General features: G+C 38.8%; 1 protein-coding gene across 1 annotated transcript in view; it reads right to left on the bottom strand.

The window, feature by feature from the left end:
* Positions 1–19,722, bottom strand: part of TENM3 (teneurin transmembrane protein 3) — a 99,362-nt gene that overhangs the window by 72,414 nt on the left and 7,226 nt on the right. Inside the window, exons 3-7 of the mRNA XM_010284493.1 lie at positions 13,051–13,261; positions 12,443–12,544; positions 12,088–12,282; positions 10,766–10,966; positions 7,648–7,833 (exon numbers count right to left, since the gene is read on the bottom strand). Of these exons, the coding sequence (XP_010282795.1) occupies positions 7,648–7,833; positions 10,766–10,966; positions 12,088–12,282; positions 12,443–12,544; positions 13,051–13,261 (895 nt within the window). The remainder of the gene's footprint in view (positions 1–7,647; positions 7,834–10,765; positions 10,967–12,087; positions 12,283–12,442; positions 12,545–13,050; positions 13,262–19,722) is intronic.

The raw sequence follows: 19,722 nt of genomic DNA, 5'->3' as shown, positions 1-19,722 counted from the left end.
ACTCTTTCCTTTTGATACTTTTTTACTCCTAAATTCCCATCTTGCCCTTCTTGTAAAGGAGAACACATGGATGCAATAATAGTTTCAGGCAATTTTCTTTGTTTTCCTCCTTACACAGGCCAAAACACAATCCTCACCCTGAAATCATACCTTTTTCATCAGTTCTGCACTCTTCTCCAATGTCTACATAGACCTGCAGCAGCGATATCTGCTGCACACATTTCTGCAGAGAGTCCCGAATTCACTGCAATTTATCCCTTGCCAAAACGGCAACTGTTCTTTGCAGCAAGCATTTATGGGTTTTTATGTACAAGGACACATAAGCCCACTAGCCTTTAGATTTTTTCTTCTGTAGTTCATCTTCATTTTATTATAAAGTAAGATTTCTCATCATTATTACTGGATAGCCACATGTATCTTAGAATCAATTCAGTTGCTGTTAAGGATATATAGGAAGTTTGGGACTCCTGGCGAGTTCATGAGCAGTGTTGTTTCCTATTTAACATCTATTTAGCTGGAAAAGGATTTAGAAGAAAGGCTATATACCATCAAGGATTTCAAAATGTCTCACACATATAGGCTGAAAAAGTTCAAATACCTGTTTGAGACCTCTGTCAAACTCACAAAGACCTGCCTCAGACAGATGCAGATAAAATCTGACGCTTACATTAAGAACTGCATGAATGGTAAATTTGGCTTGAAAACATATTAAGAGGACGGAATGGCATGGAGAGCATTATTGTTTCCATCTTTCTTGCTGACTGGAAGTACTTTCAGAATATGCCTGACCAGCATGCAACTATACAACGTACAAAAGCACTTACTTTCTCGCCACTTCAGCTCAAGTAAGCTTTGCAACATGCTTTAAAATTCTTCACATCTCAGAGGATTCTACTGTTTTTGGAAAATGTGCCTAACTTGAACTTCACATGTGGTCCTCATTTAAATGCAAATCAACCAATTAGCAATTTAAAGTATGCTAACAGACAATTTGTATTTGAGATACTTGGTCTTGAAATGTGTTAAGGTCTGACCAACAATTCATTTTTCTTCACAGCTTCACACATGCACTATCTTAAATCTACCTGGTAATTGAATACTTTTATAGTTACCCAATGTAAAAATATTTTGCATATTCAAGGCTTGGCCTGGCAAATTAGTAACATGCCCTTCAGGCACAGGAAAGATCAAAAACATATTTGTTCTAAATTTAATGAAATCTTGTTAAACTGTGGTTATCAGTCCTTTGGGTGCCAAGAAAGTAATCTTCTGTTTTTCATGGAGTTTTTGCATTGAGGGTACAGGTATAAACATTGTGGTGAAATCCCAATTCCAATGTAGTCAGCTGTTCTGAAAGTAGGAGTTCACTCACAATATTGTGGTGAACTAACCGGTATTTGATACAATTGGTTTTGAATCTTTGGTTGATTTTATCTGAGAATAAACTGTGTGAATGGCAAAAGTCACACCTTCATTCAGATACAGTCTTGTATCCTACTTTTAGGCTGAAATTTGTACTGAGGTGTAATTCCATGAACTCAAAACTAAGGAAAAACGTAAATTTAGGAATTTTTATAATTACAGAATATATCCATAGAGCAGTGATTATTCTAATTTGAAGGATAAAAATTTCCTTCTGATGAAAATTCTAAAATCTCAAAAGAACCTTAAAATCTATGAAGAATACTTGGCATGAACGCATTAAGGTACATTAAATACCTGACACATTAAAACACTATGAAATGTGAATATGCTCAGTAATTTAAACTTTGGAGAAGAGTAAACCATGCTTGGAAACAGAGCATCAGTACTAAAATGATGGAGGTCATTGTAATACTGGTTATCCACGCTGCTTTCCCTCTAACCTGCAAATGTGGAGAAGATCAATCAAATTGGTCCATGGCTTACTTTCTCAAGCCCATACTCCAAAAATATGTAGTGTAATGATATATAGCCATATCAAGTTTTCTATAAGCACTTCCTTATATTAACAGGAGGAACATACTTGTCTTGACTTGCTCTCTGATCTTATAAAGAGAGAAAGCATCACTTCCCTGTAGTCATATTTGAAATCTGGAATATAAGGAGCCCTAAGCTAAACACGTGTTGAAAAGAGCAGGTGCAGACCATGTAACTTAGTGGAGAAGATTACGTCTTAGCATTTCTCAACACTAGCAGTACCTCTGAGCTTACACTGCTCATGGCCGCATAGAAAACCAGCACACAAACGCCTTCATGTTTGTCCTAGTCAGAAAACCATTTTAATCAGTCACCAGGACAGATTCTGCACTAATGGAAACACACTTATGGGAGTGGGCTTTAGATGTTGGGGTTTTTTTTTCATAATTCTAAATATCTAAACCAGATGACTTTTCTGCTTTTTTTTTTAGCTGAAATAGCTGAAACTAGAAATTTCTTGCTGAAGAAAGTTTATTTTTGGTTTGACTGGTTTGAATGTCATGTTAGTGTCTTTTCATGCAAAGAAAAAGGTTAAAATAAATTGCTGTCCCTTGTTATTTTTTTCTCAGCTAGACTTTAGGGGAAATTCTTAGACGACAAACTAATTAGATCCCAATTCTCACCGGAATATAAACATATTACAAGCAGTACACTTCTACAGTGGATCACCACTGGATTTGAATTTCAGTTCTGTGTACGAGGTAAAGTAGCCTCACGCAGCACTCAAAAGTAGCATGAACGTACCACAATGCTAACTTTAGCCCTCCTGAGGGATTAATATGAATGCTTAATGACATTAGTCCACAGTTAGATCACTTATGTTTAACGACATGCTTTCCATGCATACATACATAAATATTAATTTTGGAATGAAAGATAATCATTCAACACGATAACAATTAAACAGCTGTAACCTGTCTTGTGTTAAGTAATGGAGCTGCAGGCAAGCTCCATAAACAGATGGTCTTACCCACCCATGCTTAATGTTAAAGACTTTAAAAAAGAGGTGTTGACAAATCTGAACAAGAAGGCATAGTTTTAATGCAAATGGGCCAATTTGCAATTTAGATTACTCTAACACTAATTTGGTCTATAGAAAAAATTAAGCTGCATTGTAAAACTGAGACGTTACACAGCACATGGATATAGCAGATTCCCCACCAACATAATTATTTACTAATTCCATTCAGCTAACAGAGTTTAATGGAAAAGCAGCTGGAAAAGTATTCATATTTATAGGCTTCCTATGACAGTTACTTAATTTACTCATGGTACATGCCAGTTATGTCACAAAAAATAATAGACTTTCTGAAATAATATCTGTTCCAATCTCACAAAACAACTACTCAGACAGGAGAGGGTCACTGAACTCATTGCAAGCCAGGACAGAAAGGAAACAAAAACATATTTTAGCAGAACTGTGTTATGAAAACTTAATTACAGAGCGAATTTTCATCCAGGCTATCACCTGGGTACCAGCTGTGCATGTGCGGTCTGATATCACACTGAGATGCAGGTTGAGCTTCACAAAATAATATATAGATGTTCACCCCAGTCCTATGAAGGTCACTCTCCGGCCAAATAAACAATTGACAGGTGATTTTCCATAGCTTTGCAGTAAACTGTTGATTTAACCTGCTCACACGTGGATACAGGAAATGGTAAAACATTACAGCTCTCAGGAGGGAAAAGACAGTGAGCAATTTAGATGCCTTAAATTGTTTAGTATTTGAAACATACAGTACCAGTGTTTATTCAAATGTGTAAGATGATAAGCAACAGCAAGAAATCTTGAGTTTTGTTAATTCTTATGAGTTTCATTTCACCACAACACTGAGCATGTAGTTATCTGCTTGAAAGTGTGTGTTGAGAGCAAAGGCAACGGCTCACAAGTGTGGCCCACATCAGGTGTGGTACTGGGTACTGAAGCTGGAGCTACCCTGTGCCAGAGATGCACAATGGAAGAGTGGATATCAGCAACACACACCAGGTTTACCACATTAGTCAAGACAATCTTGCCCACCATACCATACACATTGCTTCCAAAAAAAAAAAACCCAACCCAAAAAAACCACTTTATTTAGTCTATTCTGTTCTCTCTCACAAATCAGAAGTATATAAAAGATATATGTATATTATTTCCCAATTCTAGTCTTGCAATCCTCCTTTATGGAAGCTCTGATGCTTCACTCAGGTAAATTTAGATGTCTGCTTTTTTCTGCACAATAAAAAGCAAACCCTTGCAATCACCTATGACTTTGCTTCCCAGAGTACTGAAGTATTGAAATAAAACAAAAAAACCAGTCTCTGGAAGTTTAGAGCAATTAGAATTTCCTTTGGCCGAACTCCCTCTTGAATACCTTGACGTATACATAAAAATCAGCGTAACTCAAGAAGTAATCTAGGGTTTAAAAGATATCAAGAGAGGAATAAAACTAAGGAATACCTTCTTTTAAATAAGGTGATACGTTTGTTTTTTCCTTCTTTCTATCTTTTAACACATGTCAACTAACAATACAAACAGTGGGCTAACCAAAAATGAGACTGAACAGACATTCAGCATTTAGAATTACATAAAAATCATGAGTTGAGATGCAAAACATTTTTACCATTTTAAATGGCATTCACCCTTCACAAGAATACCACAATCTCTTTGATCAAATGAGTTACCGATTTAGATGATTCAGTACGCATTCCAGTTAGTACCTCTGTGATTAATGCATACCTACCTACCCCATTTTGTGCATCCAGCTAGAGATCTGCTGGGCTATTCCTTTCCCGAAAAGTGAATAAAGTGAATTGCCCTTCAAATTTACAACTTCTTTGGAATATGCCTTTCCCAAAGACGTTGTAAATTTAGGCCACTGCACTTCATGTGACTTCCAGCTAACAGCTGCATCAAACAAATGTATCTGCATTTCTCAAATACGTCACACTACTGCAGCTAAATGGTTAATGACTTTTAGAAATGAGAACGATGCAATTAGTTATTTTTAGACATAGAAAGGGAGAGTGGGAGCCTTTCATACGCACAACACAAATTACATAAATATTCTGCTACCAAGTTGAGAGTTGTAAGCAGCGTAAAAATGCCTGGGTTACAAATGGAGGGTCACAATTAAGAAACTGGTTTGCAATGGAGAAACATTCTGATGTCCCTTGCATTTTGAAATTTATTGTTCAGAAAGAGCTACTATCTACTCTAGGACAGGTGAGAGAAAGACAATTTGACTCTTCATTTGCCAAACTGAGGAGGCAGCAATTTTTACTCCACTAAGTGAAAACACTCTTGGAAATGAGCGATAAAATGACCTGGTTTCTCCATAACACTGGGCCCCTGAAGAAAACAGCTCTAAGAAAAATAAATATAACAGCAGGCTAGAGCCTGTACTTCATTACTTGTCTTGGAGGCTGTAAGGGCAATATAAACAAATCAAACTATCTTTACAGCAGCCGCCACAAAGCAAACACCCATTTAAAGCATAAACAGGTGGGAAGACAGACCTGTTCGCCCAGTGCTGAGGAAAAACTTGTTTGTGCTTAATATGTTGGAAAAATTGTTCAAGAGCAGTTCATCCGTGTATAACTACAACCCTTGAAATGCTGCCAAGGTCAGTGAGACCAACAGCAGAGTGATCTGCTGAGTAATTGCTCGTTGGCAAGTTAAAGTGGTCAAGGGAAAGGCTTTATCCTACTTCTAAAGACTTATTTTATTTTATTGTTCAGAAAGCAGTTCTCTGCCCACCTCTCCACTTTGTCAGCATGTTCTCTGGAAGCTCCTCAAAAATGTTAACCCTACTGATTCTCCCTGGGATTCTGCAGACGCACCTTGGTCCCTCCTCCCTCATATGTCTCAGCAATCTCATTAGTAAACAACAAAAGAAATCAATTGTGATTTCTGTAAAAAATAATTCACAAATCAATCTTACTAATTCACACCTGACTCCCTTCTACAAAATAAAATCTTGCCTTTGTCTTCCTGCTGCAATGATGTGGGTACCAATTAATACAGCTGAAACAGGCCCTCATTCTCCCTGCCCTCAAACCTCACACCACTGTTTCTCGAGACCACCAAGCGCAGCACCACGAGCCTGCCTCTCAGTCAGGGCTGTAAGCTGCCCGGGAACGCAGCTTTGGGCCTTTACTTCTTTCTAGATACTCATGCCCTGGTGATGGCTTAGCTGTGCTAACACATTCCGAGTTACAGCCCTTTCAAAACATCCACAGAAGGCAAAATTCTCCGGCCTTTTTCGCTTACGGCAAAAGCAAATCATGCTATATTCACTCCATCCGCTCTACCACTATTAGACTCACTGTCCTATCCTGTTGCTTTGGCTACATCACCTCTTTTAACTGACTCTCCTCCATCTCTTCAAACATAAAACTATGGGGTTTCTCCTTATTGGAATTTTTTTTGACGGTTCAGATTATTGGTGATTTCTCCATCAGGAGTGTTAACTCCTGCCTTTGCCTGACCTGCAGTTACCTCTTTTGCTGCCTGTTCAATCCACCTCTAAGTGCTCAGCCATGATGCTTCCCACAGCTGGGAGATGTGCCCCATAAATACCAGCAGAGCCATTTCTGTTACTCCTATGACAGCCTTTGCTGAGCTTTGTGCAATGCTTACCACACATTCAAGTACAAGTTAGTTGTCTCTTACACCCAGACCATTGCCAGTACCTTCGTCTGTGCTTCCTACCTGTTGTCACACAACAGTTTCTCTGTGTGGCTATGCCAAGACAAAAATGGTTTGGATAGGACCCTCCTCCTCTGTTACAGGCCTACAGCATCTTGCACAAAGTGGGATTAGTGTGGAAGGGAATTTCTCAGCCCTATATCTACACAAAATCAAAATAAAAATGATAAAACTTTTTGGCAACTCTTCCTCCACTTTTTCTTAGTCCCCTTATTTACATGCATAGTTTCCCAAGCTAGCTGACCGTCAAGCCTTGTGCACTGGAAAGGGTTATCCCGCTGCATATGGGACATACAGACCGCAAACAACCGAGTAAGAAAAACGCCGTTGATTAAGGCACAATAATTTCCAAAGGTTTCCAGGCGCTAGAAATAACTCAGTTACAGAAACACAGAAGCTCTAATAAGGATGGCTTCTTCTCAATCAGCTGCATTAATCTGCTGTTACATTATCTACATGTAAGACATTTGATGCAATTCTAAAATAGAGCATTATGTTGACAAGAAAATAATTTTGGGCAGCTAGATCATATTTATTACAAGGTGGAAGCGACATTTTTGTGTAGGCAAGTCACTTTTTAGAGCTGCTTCTCCACTAAAGAAAAAAAAAAAGAAAAACAAGAAAAACAGGAAGCTTCATTTGAAAACGACATAAAGCTATGACATAAAAATAGAAAAGCACAAATAAAATAATATATTTACAATTTAAAATAAAGGTAGACTCCTCCTCAGCAAAAGGCAGTTAAAGGGAAAAGGCTGAAAAGGAAATTCTTCCACCTCCTTTCCATAGCAAACTAGGTACGAAGAACTGACGAGCCGTTATATAACCATTCCCTTTCTTAAAATATCAACTCCTTTACACAGACTGACAGGTGCAAATACTCCGTTTGAAGAAACCAGCTTCAAAGTAATACACGACTTATTCGGATGCAGCCAGCAGCACTGGCTGTTTGGATTTTGCAGCGAAGACAGGGTAAAGCAGAGCCAGCCTACCAATGGTACAGTGCTCTCCGTTCCATCCCTGGCTACATTCACACTTCCCGTCTTTACAGGTGCCGTGCTCCGCGCAGCGGGGATGGCAGGCTCTCTGGTTGCAGGCTGTGCCCGTCCAGCCTTCCTCGCAGCGACACGTGCCACCCATGCACACACCGTGCGTGCCGCAGTCCACCGAACAGATTTCTGGATTCGGGAGGGGGGAGAAAAGGAGGAAGAGAGTGCGTATGGGAGAGAGAGAGTACGCATTAATTAGCAGCGCTGCATTTTAATTCGACATGTGAAGAATAAGAAAGGCAAAAATCTTTGAAATTTAAATCATACTGTGAAAGGCATTTTCAGGTAGGACCCACCAGAATACAAAGTTTTATCTCTATGCTAATGGTCACTTAGTTATTCAGCAGACTTAGTGGTGCTTAAGTGTCCACAGCTCTTCTGTCAGCTCGAAGTAATTTTCAGTCGTACTTTTTGGGATCAGGTATGTCTTAAGAGCAACCTTTTGTAACTTAGATGATATGGCACTTAGACCTACTGGAACTTACAGTGACTAAATGTACCATATACCTAGGTCATTGTGAGTGAAAATCCAGTGTTAATGAAAATTCATTTTAACAAGGTTCCCTCTCCCTAGCCTGCTCCCTGTTTTCTTTCAAAGTAAGAATGTGCCATTTCTGACACATTTTTTCATTACAAACCATCAGCCTTAGTGTGACAAATTAGTACTATGCTGGCATACTGACACATCTGTGAAATATAAAAGATGATTCTCTTTTACTTTCAGTAAATTTGTATCAGTGACAGCTAAGAACAGTCTGGTTTAAATAATAGATTGTTCAAAAAAAATAAATCAACATACAGCAATTTAACTTGTCATTTACATATAGTAACAGGATCTTGTAACTGATAGAATAATTGAAAAATATTTTAACAGCCAAAGGTAGTCAGAGGCCAAACAACGCATGTTAAGTCTCAGCTAATACAAGATGATCATTTAGATTGCCAGATTTTGCATTTACAGTTTTGGTTCATTTAGTCAGACTCCATCAAACCTCACTTCTGCTAAGCAGAAAACAGAAAAACAAGAGGAGATACAATACAGCCTGAGAGACTTCTTTAGTTCCTTGGCATACAGCTGGCTGTAACCACGAACTGGTTCACAGAAGTACTGTGTTTAGTTTTTGCTTATAAAAGATAACAAACAGTTTAGCAATAGAAGACTGAAATTATTTTCAACAGCAAAAGAAAGAAGCATTTACTGCAGGAAAGTTTTCCAGTTTCACACTCAACAGTGTTTTTCTTCCCCCATACAGTATAAAGCTCTGTCTCAATGTGCTGTGGAACGTTGAACACGGTATCAAGGAGCTGTGACATTTCCCGTAAGAAACAGCCCAAAATCTTTGCGGAGAAAGACAGCTGTAATTCCACACACACCCCACCTCCCGCCTTTTAATTTCCTATACAGAATTTTATATCTACTTTGAATTAAATTTTTGATTAAGAGATGCAAGATGGTTTGATTAACTTTAGAGTCACAAAACGTCAACGCAGCTCCAAGAAAGAAAGGCTTATTTCTCTTCAATCTAATCAATTTTTCATTAGGGTGAAGGTGTTTATCAGCTTTTAGCACACTAGCTTTGAGCAAGGTGCGTCAATCTTTGTAATGAACTTATTAATTAGAGTTAATTTAATTGAAGTGGAATTGAAGGGCTAATTAACGGACAAACTGCTGATGAAGATAGAGGAAAGCTCTGCTGATTTCAAACCTATAAAGCCCTCTGATGGAAGTAACTCCTTCTTTTTTTCTTCTAGCAGCTTAACAAAATATTTATGGGTAAGATTTACTTTTTTAGTGTACCAGCCTGAAGGTCATTCTACACAACTTCAGCAAATAGTCTGTGAGCATTTTTATGAAGCTCTTTTGTGAGTTTGACACTTTTAAAATATTTGAGATCAGAAATATTTTATGTTATTTTAATGACCAATCATTCCTTGAAACGTAACTAAAAGATGGAAAAATAGCATAAAGGACACCGTGTCAAGAAATAGACGATCAATGTTTTGCCTGAGAACTAAAAAAGGTCTCTCACAAAGAGCCATTTTTAGTGCTTGAAATGTTCAGAGAAGAATTTTTTCTTCTAAACAAATTTAACAGAAGACAACATTTTCTTCTCTCTTGTCACTTTTTCTTGAATGTTTGGAACTCTGTCCTATCACTCTCGTATGCATAAGCCTTTATGGAGTATCACAGATCCTGGTCAGGAAGTACATTTGTTTTAAAAAGATGTTTCCTCATGAAAAAGTTATATTTATTCATAAGCTGGCATAAACCCAGCTAGCCCATGTGTTCAGTTTTCATTAACAAAATCACCCGAGTTGTTAGATGAACTGTTTTAGACAAATATGTGTCTCACAGTTAGACATGATTTCTCTTTTGATATGTGGCTACCAAACAATATTCTAAAAACTCATATTTCTGAAAAGGCTGCTGTCATACTTTATAAATATTTAGATTCTGCTCTCTGTGACAATACCTCCAGTCATTTTCTCCTGTTGTTTCTAAGCTCAGACTATGGTTTTAATAAGCCCAGTATCAGACTCCAAGAAACCCCTCTGCTTCTTCACTCCTACCAACTCTTTCCACCCTGGCAGCCTGTGCCCCTTCTTGAAAGCTGTTTAGGCTTCACGCTTGCATTCCCTTTGCATTCAAACTGGAATACTGTCTGATTTTCAAGAAAAATACCTCCAATTAGCTGGAGAAATTTTTAAAACGGGACAATCTCTAGTTTCACTAGTGCAGTTTTAAGTTTCTAAATAGAGGTATTAGGTAAGATGATAATTAGATCCATATATCGTCCAAAGAACATTCTGTACTTGCATGTAAAGTACCTGAAGTTACCAGGTGAAGGCAGCTAAAAGATACCAACAAGTACATTGATTTTCAAATACTTCAAATTCATCAATTAATTTGAATCTTGGAATCAATTCATGGTTCATGCTGAAGTCAACTCAAAGACTTCCACCAGCTCAGCAGGTCAGGTCCTAACAGAATAATGTTCTTAAAACGCTGCTATTCAAGATGTCATCGTTTTACAAAATGCAAGTGCTTTTAACCCCTTACCATTGGAGCAATCTGGACCTGTCCAGTTGGGGTCACAGGTGCAGGTACCGCTCTCTTGAAGGTAGGTGCCATGGCCAGAGCATTGGTCAGGGCACATTGTCTTCAGGATTTCACAGTTGTTGCCTCCCCAGCCCGGGTTGCAGTGGCACTCACCATGGATGCACACGCCATGGCTGGAGCAGGCTGGGTCCAAGCAATCAGCTGCAGGGAGACAAGAAAGATCAGCTTAAACTTGTCGTTCCTAACATTAGTAATCAACCCCTAGACGCAATTTTCTTTGTAAAAACACCTCGCTTCCACACCGCTTTCTGGTATTGTGAAATTTGTGCATGCACATAACTGACATCAAGACGTTTACAGGCTACCACTGAGCTAATGGAGGACCTTTCACGGTTTGCTAATTTTTCTTAATCACAAGAAGATTGGCTTCAGGTCTCGGGCAACTGATCTCTGTTCTGCCTAATCACAGTGTAACAAGTGGTGGGTTCCCCGCAGCACTCAGTATCAACTGACCCGATCCACCGCTACAGAGTTTTGACAGCTATATAGGACCCTCAACTTGTTTCGGAAATAAATGAGTTGCATACTGTCTATCTGTCTTAATTCACTTTAATGTGCTTTAGATGACGAGATTTAATTTAGCAATTTGACTCAATAAAATGTTACACTTGTAGGGTCAATGGTCTGAAAATTTAATTCCAGAGACTTAATTGCATTACTTTGTACATGGAGATCAATAAAATCAATTTGATTGAGGCAGAAAATGGCGCTTTTTACTCCCTAAAAAAATAAAATGGAAAATGAACTGCATTTTGCAGCACACCAGAACGAATATTATTATGCGCATCTCTAGAATACAAAAATGACGCACCATTTTTCACTTTGATGCATTTGAATCAGCACTTTCCACAATGTGGTTGGTGGAAAAGATCACTAACAAATGCAATACGTTAATGATTTATTCTATACCATGAAAATTCAGTAAGTCTTGCTGTATTCCAACATCTATTTTTTGTGTGCTTTCTTCTTAGCTGACCTCAGCCAGAAAAAAAGAAAAAAAAAAAAATACTGGCAAGCAGAAAGATATCACACATTAGGAAGAATTTTCCTACTAATTACTTATGAATGAGAAAGTATAATAATTCTTTAGAATTCAGCAATACTAGTGATTTCAAACCTGATTTTTAGTATTCTAAAGTGATTTTTGAAGAAACACTGCTAGTGTGTATGAGCTAGAGCCAGCAAAATCGATAGAGCTGGATGTGTCAGCTGGAAAACTGACCAACAACAGCAGGTGCTGGGGTAAACATTTACTCATTTACCTTCCTCACAGTTTTCTCCTTTGTATCCAGAGTTGCAGGCACAAGAGCCCATGATGCAAATGCCCCGGCCCCCACACTGGGGATCGACGCACTGAGTTGTAGGCACATCACACTCAGTGCCCTTCCAGCCGCTGTAACACAGGCAGCGTCCTTTGGAGTACTGCCCATTGCCACTACACAGCACCGGGCAGGCTGCTGTGAAATAAAACACGGCGGAAAAATTAACAACAAGTTCTTCACCAAAGCTTTCTAAAGAAGAACATCTAAGAAGCAAGTCACATGCCAGTTGCTTTCCCAATGTATTTGTCTTCATGCTCATTTAAACTGACTTGAGAAAAGCATCGGCTTGATTTACCTCTCGAACAATCGGGGCCCAGAAACCCAGGAAAACAATGGCAGGATCCAGAAACACATTCACCGTTACCATGGCAATTTCGGGGGCATTCCACCACAGACTCTAAAGGGAGAAAAAGCAGGATAATTCACAGACGCCCACTGCACGAAGTGCATGAGTCACATCATTTGAACCACTACTAACTGACAGCGTGCTCTCGCTCCGAGAGAAGTGTTTATGTTTGGTTTGTTTGAAGAGCACGAATAGCTGTGACTTTCTATTGCTGATGCCTCTAGTATCTTAGGACATTCCAAGCAAACGGCTCAAGTTATAATGGTAAAACCCTATGAGCTCTGTACTTAAAATCCAGCCCTGTGCCATTTAACAAATACTTCAAAACAGTGTCCTCCCTTCAATCACTGTTTTACAAGAAGGTATAATCCTTATGCCGTAGACCAAGAAATTAAAATATATATTCTGCATTTCACTCTGAGAAGCAAAAGAAACACTATCAATGGAAAGCCTGTGAAAAACAGTCAGATCATTTAACTACAAAAACTTATCTCTGTATTCCTAAAAAACCTGACCAGAGCCTAGTGTTTGGTAAGAGCTTTGAAGATTATACTTACCTATAATTATGGTATTGAAAGACACCTGCTCCGCATTTTTCCCATCGTTATAAAAGGCCAGGTGCCAGATGCCAGAATCCAAATACTGGATAAAACCTGCCTCATGGAGACTGACAGACCTTGCCTGCCGCCCCGCTCGCTCCGACTCCAGCAGGTTGCGTTGCTCCCTCGCAATCAGCCGGCTGCCATCCAGGAGCTCCACGAAGTCGTACTGTGGGGAGGAAGAGACAGGAGCTTGACGAGTCATGGGATGACCCACGGCACCACCAGCTTCCCCACAACATCCTGACAATATGCTTGTATTTTGACCCAGTTTCCTTTTGGAACAGGGAAGCAGGAGCTAAAAACCAACCACTGTTTATTTCTTTGCCCCTTGCTAAGACTTCAAACAAAATGCCGACTAGTCTATTAGAGTAGCTTTTTTGGTGACAACTGGCCAAAGAATACATATATAGGGGAAGAAATTACATATACTGGGCAAGAATTACATATAGTGGGGAAGAAAACATCAGCTGAAATGAATCCGCAGCCGTGACTGCCACCTAAATTGCAGATGAGAGCTAACTTTCGAAGTGTGTTATATGCATATGGATTAATAATAATATCCAACAGCAATAATCGACTTTTTCGTCTGAAACCAAATGAAAAGTAGATTAAATTGTTCACTTCCCCTTTTGGACATTCTGGAGTTCTGCAGGAAGGGAAGCAAAAGCTTTACATCCTATCACAGAAGCCCAGAAGAGGAGATAGAAAGCATAAAACATTGCAACTGCTGAAGATGGCAAACTGACAAAAAATACTGTACCTCAGGTCAATGGACAGCACATTATTTTGTTAACAACGACCAGGCTGTTAACAATCATCATCCAGCCTAAATGATTCTATCATCAGTGGGGCTTGGAAAAATGTAGCAGCATCTCAGCTGATGCAGTGAGCAAACTCACAACACAAGGTTTTATGTGTGTTAATCTTAGTAACACATGGAGGGTTAAATCTGCTCTGGGCCCTGCACTGACTTACACTGTCTGGGAGTCTGCTCTCATGGCTTGAAAGATGTCTTCTGCACGTTTATCATGTAAAGATCAATGGGTGTATAGCAAAATTAAACAGGTAGGAAAATTTAAAGAGCATTCTTGCTTGTGGTAGAGAGTCTCTGCTTTTCCTGCCGAGTCTGTTCACAATTTCACTTCCGCTCTGACACATGCTTATTGTATTAAAGTGAACTGTAAGATGTAAACCTTCAACCTTCCCACACGTTTAAGATCTCTCTCAAATGGAATTACATGCAGGGCCTATTAAAATAAAGGCCAGTATGTGAAACCACCGATTCACCGGAGCTAGGATAACACTGGTTACTGGGACGAGAGAATCAGTAGGTTTACACCCAGACTTGTGACCTTCCAAAACTGTTCCCAGGGCAAAAGAAAACACGATAGCCTTTGTCCCGGAACAAGGGTTTAAGTACTAATCTTCTCTTCTTGAAATTGCAGGCCAAAACTCACTGCTATTGTAAGAACGTTCCTCCCCGGTAATCAGAATTATCTTCCTACCATTCAGGACGTGAAGGAAACACATAGCTAATATGCCTCTACCAACACCTGAGACACTTGCAGCTATGTCTGAACCAGCAGAATAGAACATAACGTGATTAGGATGTGCAGAAGCCGGTACTTCGGTATGCTGTCACTCTGAATGTATGCGCAGCACCACATGAAAATGAATGCAACCGTTTTGGGAGAGCACCAATTATTCAAAACCACTCAACATTCTCATTTGTCAGAGAATTAAATATTTATCTTATTTTGTGAGAGAGAAAAAAACAATTTTAGAGGTTTTTTTTTCCTCCTGCCTGACTCAAGCAGACTTCTTTCTGGTCGCGTTTTTCACCAGTATTTTAAAAAAGAGAAAGCTCAGGGAGTTCTGAGGTTTAACAAATCATTTATGGACATTAGGAGCGACTTTGTAATTTATATACTGCAGAGGATCATTTTTTGTAGGACAATTTCAGATGAAAACCATATTTTTGATACAGGAACAAGTGATTACAGTACTTGATTGACCACAAAGGGTATATAATGGCTGACAAGCATGGTACAATTACTGGTTTTGTATTTGTAATGTAATAAGGACATATGCCGTTATCAGATCAGTACACCATTTTAGACTACATTTTAAAAGCCATACAGAGGGGAATTAACTGTTCAGTCTGTCCCCCAGCAAAAAAACAATAATTGATCTTAACCCTTTTAAAGGTTGTTTTTTTTATATTTAGGACACGATAACAGAAACAGACTGGAAAAACAATTATCTTCATAAGCAAAAAACGTACTAATTTTGTTTTCCTCCTATGAGGATAAATTAATTACCTCTATATTGAGTCTACATGTGCTGATTTGCCCTACCACTGCATTCAGTTTTGCTTTAAACCAAAGTCCTTTTTTTATTCTTAAAGTCTCTTTAAATAAACATATTGATTCTGTGGCTGCAATGGAACTGACGTTTTTAGAAAGTGTCACAAAGACTTTCAGGCTCGCATTGATTGGGTTTTGAATGGACAGCCACCGTCAATTATTTCTGGTTGATTTATTTATGATTCCCCACAAAGAGAGAACTATGCATCTTAGATTGCTCTGTGACACACACATAGCGGCTGTGCTTGAAACTGATTTTGGTACCTAAAGAGAACACAGAAACACAACCAAAAATTCTGCCCTGATTACAATGTATCAGGCCATTTCCTACGTGCTGTATCCCTATTATTTTGGATTATGGGACAGAAGGAGAGTTAAATTTGCTGCATTCTGTTATTATTTTATGAAGAAATGCTAGGCAACTGGTAGAAATGGTTTAGATACAATTGATGGTGTTCCAAGATGAGGGTGTAAACTAAAAGACTTCTTGAGATGTCTCCCAAGCTCAATTCTATCATATTTTCACCACAGCAGTAGGATAACTGGCATCAGAGGTTGCACAACTATGGAAAGATAGACTCCAGTTTCCTCTTACTCACTGTCTGGTTTTAACTGGATACAAGAAAAGAGGTGGATGAACTGGCAAAGGGTCTGGGAGAGAAATGGAGAACATGGTGGCAAATGTAATATGCAAGTTTTGCATTATAGCCAAAAGTGACATGGAGAGAAGGCAGGCATTCATAGAAACACCAAAGCTGTAAGGGAGCTAAAGAAGATGGTTGGATGTGGCTACACATGTAGGGTATCATAGGCATATGAGCAAAGATACTGGACGGGGACAGCTGGTAAAGAATCTTTATGAATGCTGGCAGAGTGCAGGTAGTAATCAGTTCTCTATTATTTAAGACAAGATTGGAAAATTCAAATACTGACGTTTGAGAAACAGGGAGCAGTTGCTCATTTGCATAAAATTTGTTATTAGCACTTGTCATTCTGTGACTAGGAAATAAGGGCAGATAGCACTCAAGAGACGCAGACGTGAAGTGATATATATGAGTGAGATCCTACTTTGAAAAGTCGTCATGAGACAACCCTAGCTTTACACATCCAGAGGTGGGCTCTGAGCCAACTTTCATCATTCTGGGATGAGAACTTGGAGCTATGGTAGACAGATCTATGGAAGTATCAGTTCTACGATTGAAAGAAAAAGCAGACATCATTAAGGCATTATATGAAACCATCGTAGTTCAACATCTGCTATGTTCTGCGCTGTTCTGGTCTCTCCATCTCGAAGAGGCTGCAGTAAAGCTGGAGAACGTGCAGAAAAGGACAAGGAAGATCAAAGGATTGAAGCAGCTTTCATACAATGAATGACTAAATAGACTGGAAAAAGTACAAATCGTTGAGGACTCTAGAGATCAATCAAGGGCAGCATGGAGAAGAAATAGGTGAGAAACTCTCCACTGTGTCTTCCAAAACACTACCAACAGAGTGTCAGACTAAAACTACCAGGAGGCTGCCTCAAAACACACTGAGGAGTGTACTGCGAGATGTATAGTTAAGCCGTGAAACTCCTTGCTGCAAATGTCACAGATGCTAAAAGCTTCCGTAGGTTCAAAGGTGACTAGGCAAATTCACAGGAAAAAAGATTCTATCAAAGGTTATAAAATACAAAGTCAGCACCTTTGACTCAGGAAGTGCTTCAGCCTTAAAACACTAGAAGACAAGGGTGCATTGTAGGAAGAATCACTACAGATTTGTCATGCAACAATATTAATCTCTACATATCTGCTAACAGCCTCCGTCACAGATAGAATGCTGGGCTAGATGGGCCTTTGACGAGACCCAGTGTGGACATTCATGTTGTTTTCTAATATGTTCCTCTGACACATGGAAGTATACGAGTAAGCTGCCTCGCCTGATGGAAGGGTATGCAGTGAAGCCCAGAACGACGTGTTGGTCTGCCCCTGCCAGCTCTTGCCTGACTTGCAGTTAAGAACTTTTGTCAGTACAAGCCATAAGGGTTAGGGGAAACAATAAATAGATTTATGCTTGCAAACCCCTTAATGTTCTATTTCATTAGATGTCCTTTTGCATTATTTTGCGTATATAAGCTACTTTGGTGAAATACGTATTTTACCAGTATAAGTTGTGTCTTCATCAAAGTCCTGTGATTGGGACTTCGTAGCAGAAAGGCCTAAACTGTTGAGAAATATTTTACTCCATTTTTCTCCCCCATGTGCAGGAGAAGCCACAAAAAAACCCCAAAACCAAACAACTGCTCACTGGAACTGCATTTTTAGGAGATTACATACATGCTTTATCTCAGGCACCTTAATCAGACGTCACTGGGTTCAAGGCCATATAAACATTCTGATAACCCCGCACTCTTGTGAATCTTCAGCAGCCCTAGAAGTTCACCAGGGCATTGACAAGCAAGCATGCCTAATTTTTCATGGTATTGAGTGTCAGTCAAATGGTTTGTAAAAAATACTCTAATTATATACCAGGCAAAAATAGGACAAGAGAGCTTGACCTATATCCTGGGAACAATATATCCAAAATGTCACAGAAACTACAGAAGATACAGCAGGATTAGCATACGATTCTTTCTGTTGTATCACACTTAAACATGAACAAGCATTTGGGTAGTAGGAATCCAAAGGGAAAGGAGCCTGTGTAACACAGATGATGGGAAACAGATGTAGTTAGCTCCTTTTCCTGAGGTTTTGGATAAAGGGCACTCCTATTTCAACCTTTTGCGGGGATAAAGAATCAAGGAAGGATCATTCTTCACATAACTTCTCATATAATTACACAGTCCAGATCAGCTTCTTCAGTTTTATTCATTCTTGCCACACATGTATTCCCCCAGCTCCTGTTATTATTGTTATCATTGAGATGGCATTTGTATTCCAAACCCCTATTTCCAATGGCTGATAACTTTCTGAATCAATTTTCTTTGAGCTAGAATTTCTCATGCTTGTTGTCAGCCTGAGGGTGGGTGTTCATATGTGAAGGTCTGAAGAAAATCCATTTAATCATTTTTATGAGGATCAAATTTTTAAATAAACGTAAGTGCATTTTCTGCAATCAGTAAACTGTAGTTTAATAGAAACTAAACTAAAAAATAAAGCTAATATAACATTCTGTGATTTCAGCTGCATGAAACTCCTTCGCTGATCCTAGTTCTTCCTTGTGGATTGTGACTGCTAAATAGGTGATAAAATTAGCAGTATTTCTATGTTGTAGGTGTTTTAAAAGTTATGCCTGAAGAAAAAACAAAATAATTTAAATAGTGCAGTAGCATGCAAACCAAAATAAAAAAAAAGTGGGATTAAAAAAAAATATTTGAACTTTGCAGTTATGGATTTTCTGTTGCAACTGAGTATCAGGCATAATCAGTCAAGCTTCATTCCAATTATACCATTAGCCTGATATAGATAGAGTTGTGTCCAGGACAAATCCATACACTTAAAAAATGCAAACAAACAGCAAGATGTTGCATAATTTTCTAAATGGGGTAGAAAAGCATGAGCTCAACTCCCTTTTCAGGTGGAAAAATGGTACAGAGCCAGCACCTGGACAAATATTGAGCTGCAAGACATCTAAACTAGGAGGGGCTTAAATCTTAAAAATAAAATCTGAATGCAATTGATTCTAAAATACCATCTCAGACAATGATGCTCCCTTTCTTCTACCAATCCAGAAGACTATTAATTCTTTTATACTTTAACTTTACTATAACTGTGTGTAGAAAGTATTTCTTTGTTACTAGGCAAACCCATGACCATGTGCCATAAAGTCTCATCAGAAACTTTCTGGGGAGTGGAGCAGAATAAATCCTCTGGGAAACTTAAGAACAAAGTTTCAAGACACTAAATGTCTAATAAAGACTGATACTTCTCCAACCCCAGTTCACAGTATTTTTGTAGACACATATTATGTATTTTTACTTTTATGTATGTATTTAGTGAGACACCAAGCTGTAAATATCGTAGCATATGCTTGTAGAACAAAGTGAACCTTCCTCAAAAAACTGTTGTCCTCCTCCTTGGAAATTTGGCAAATGCAGTGTTTGCCAGGCACTCTTGACCACATGTGTGGCCGTAAGATGCTGTATTAGTTCGCTTATGTTTCTAAAGATATGTCTACATACCACAGAAGAAAAAAAGCACCTATAAATTCTGCGTGAAACAACTCCGCATCTAAAGCATCATCATGGCTCACGGTGTTCAGAACAGCTCATAAATAAGAATCC

The sequence above is a fragment of the Phaethon lepturus genome, unplaced genomic scaffold (assembly GCF_000687285.1).
Source record: "Phaethon lepturus isolate BGI_N335 unplaced genomic scaffold, ASM68728v1 scaffold11483, whole genome shotgun sequence".
In the NCBI taxonomy this organism is placed as follows: Eukaryota; Metazoa; Chordata; class Aves; order Phaethontiformes; family Phaethontidae; genus Phaethon; species Phaethon lepturus.
Note: the sequence above shows the minus strand (reverse complement) of the source record. Positions and strands in the feature narration are given on the sequence as shown.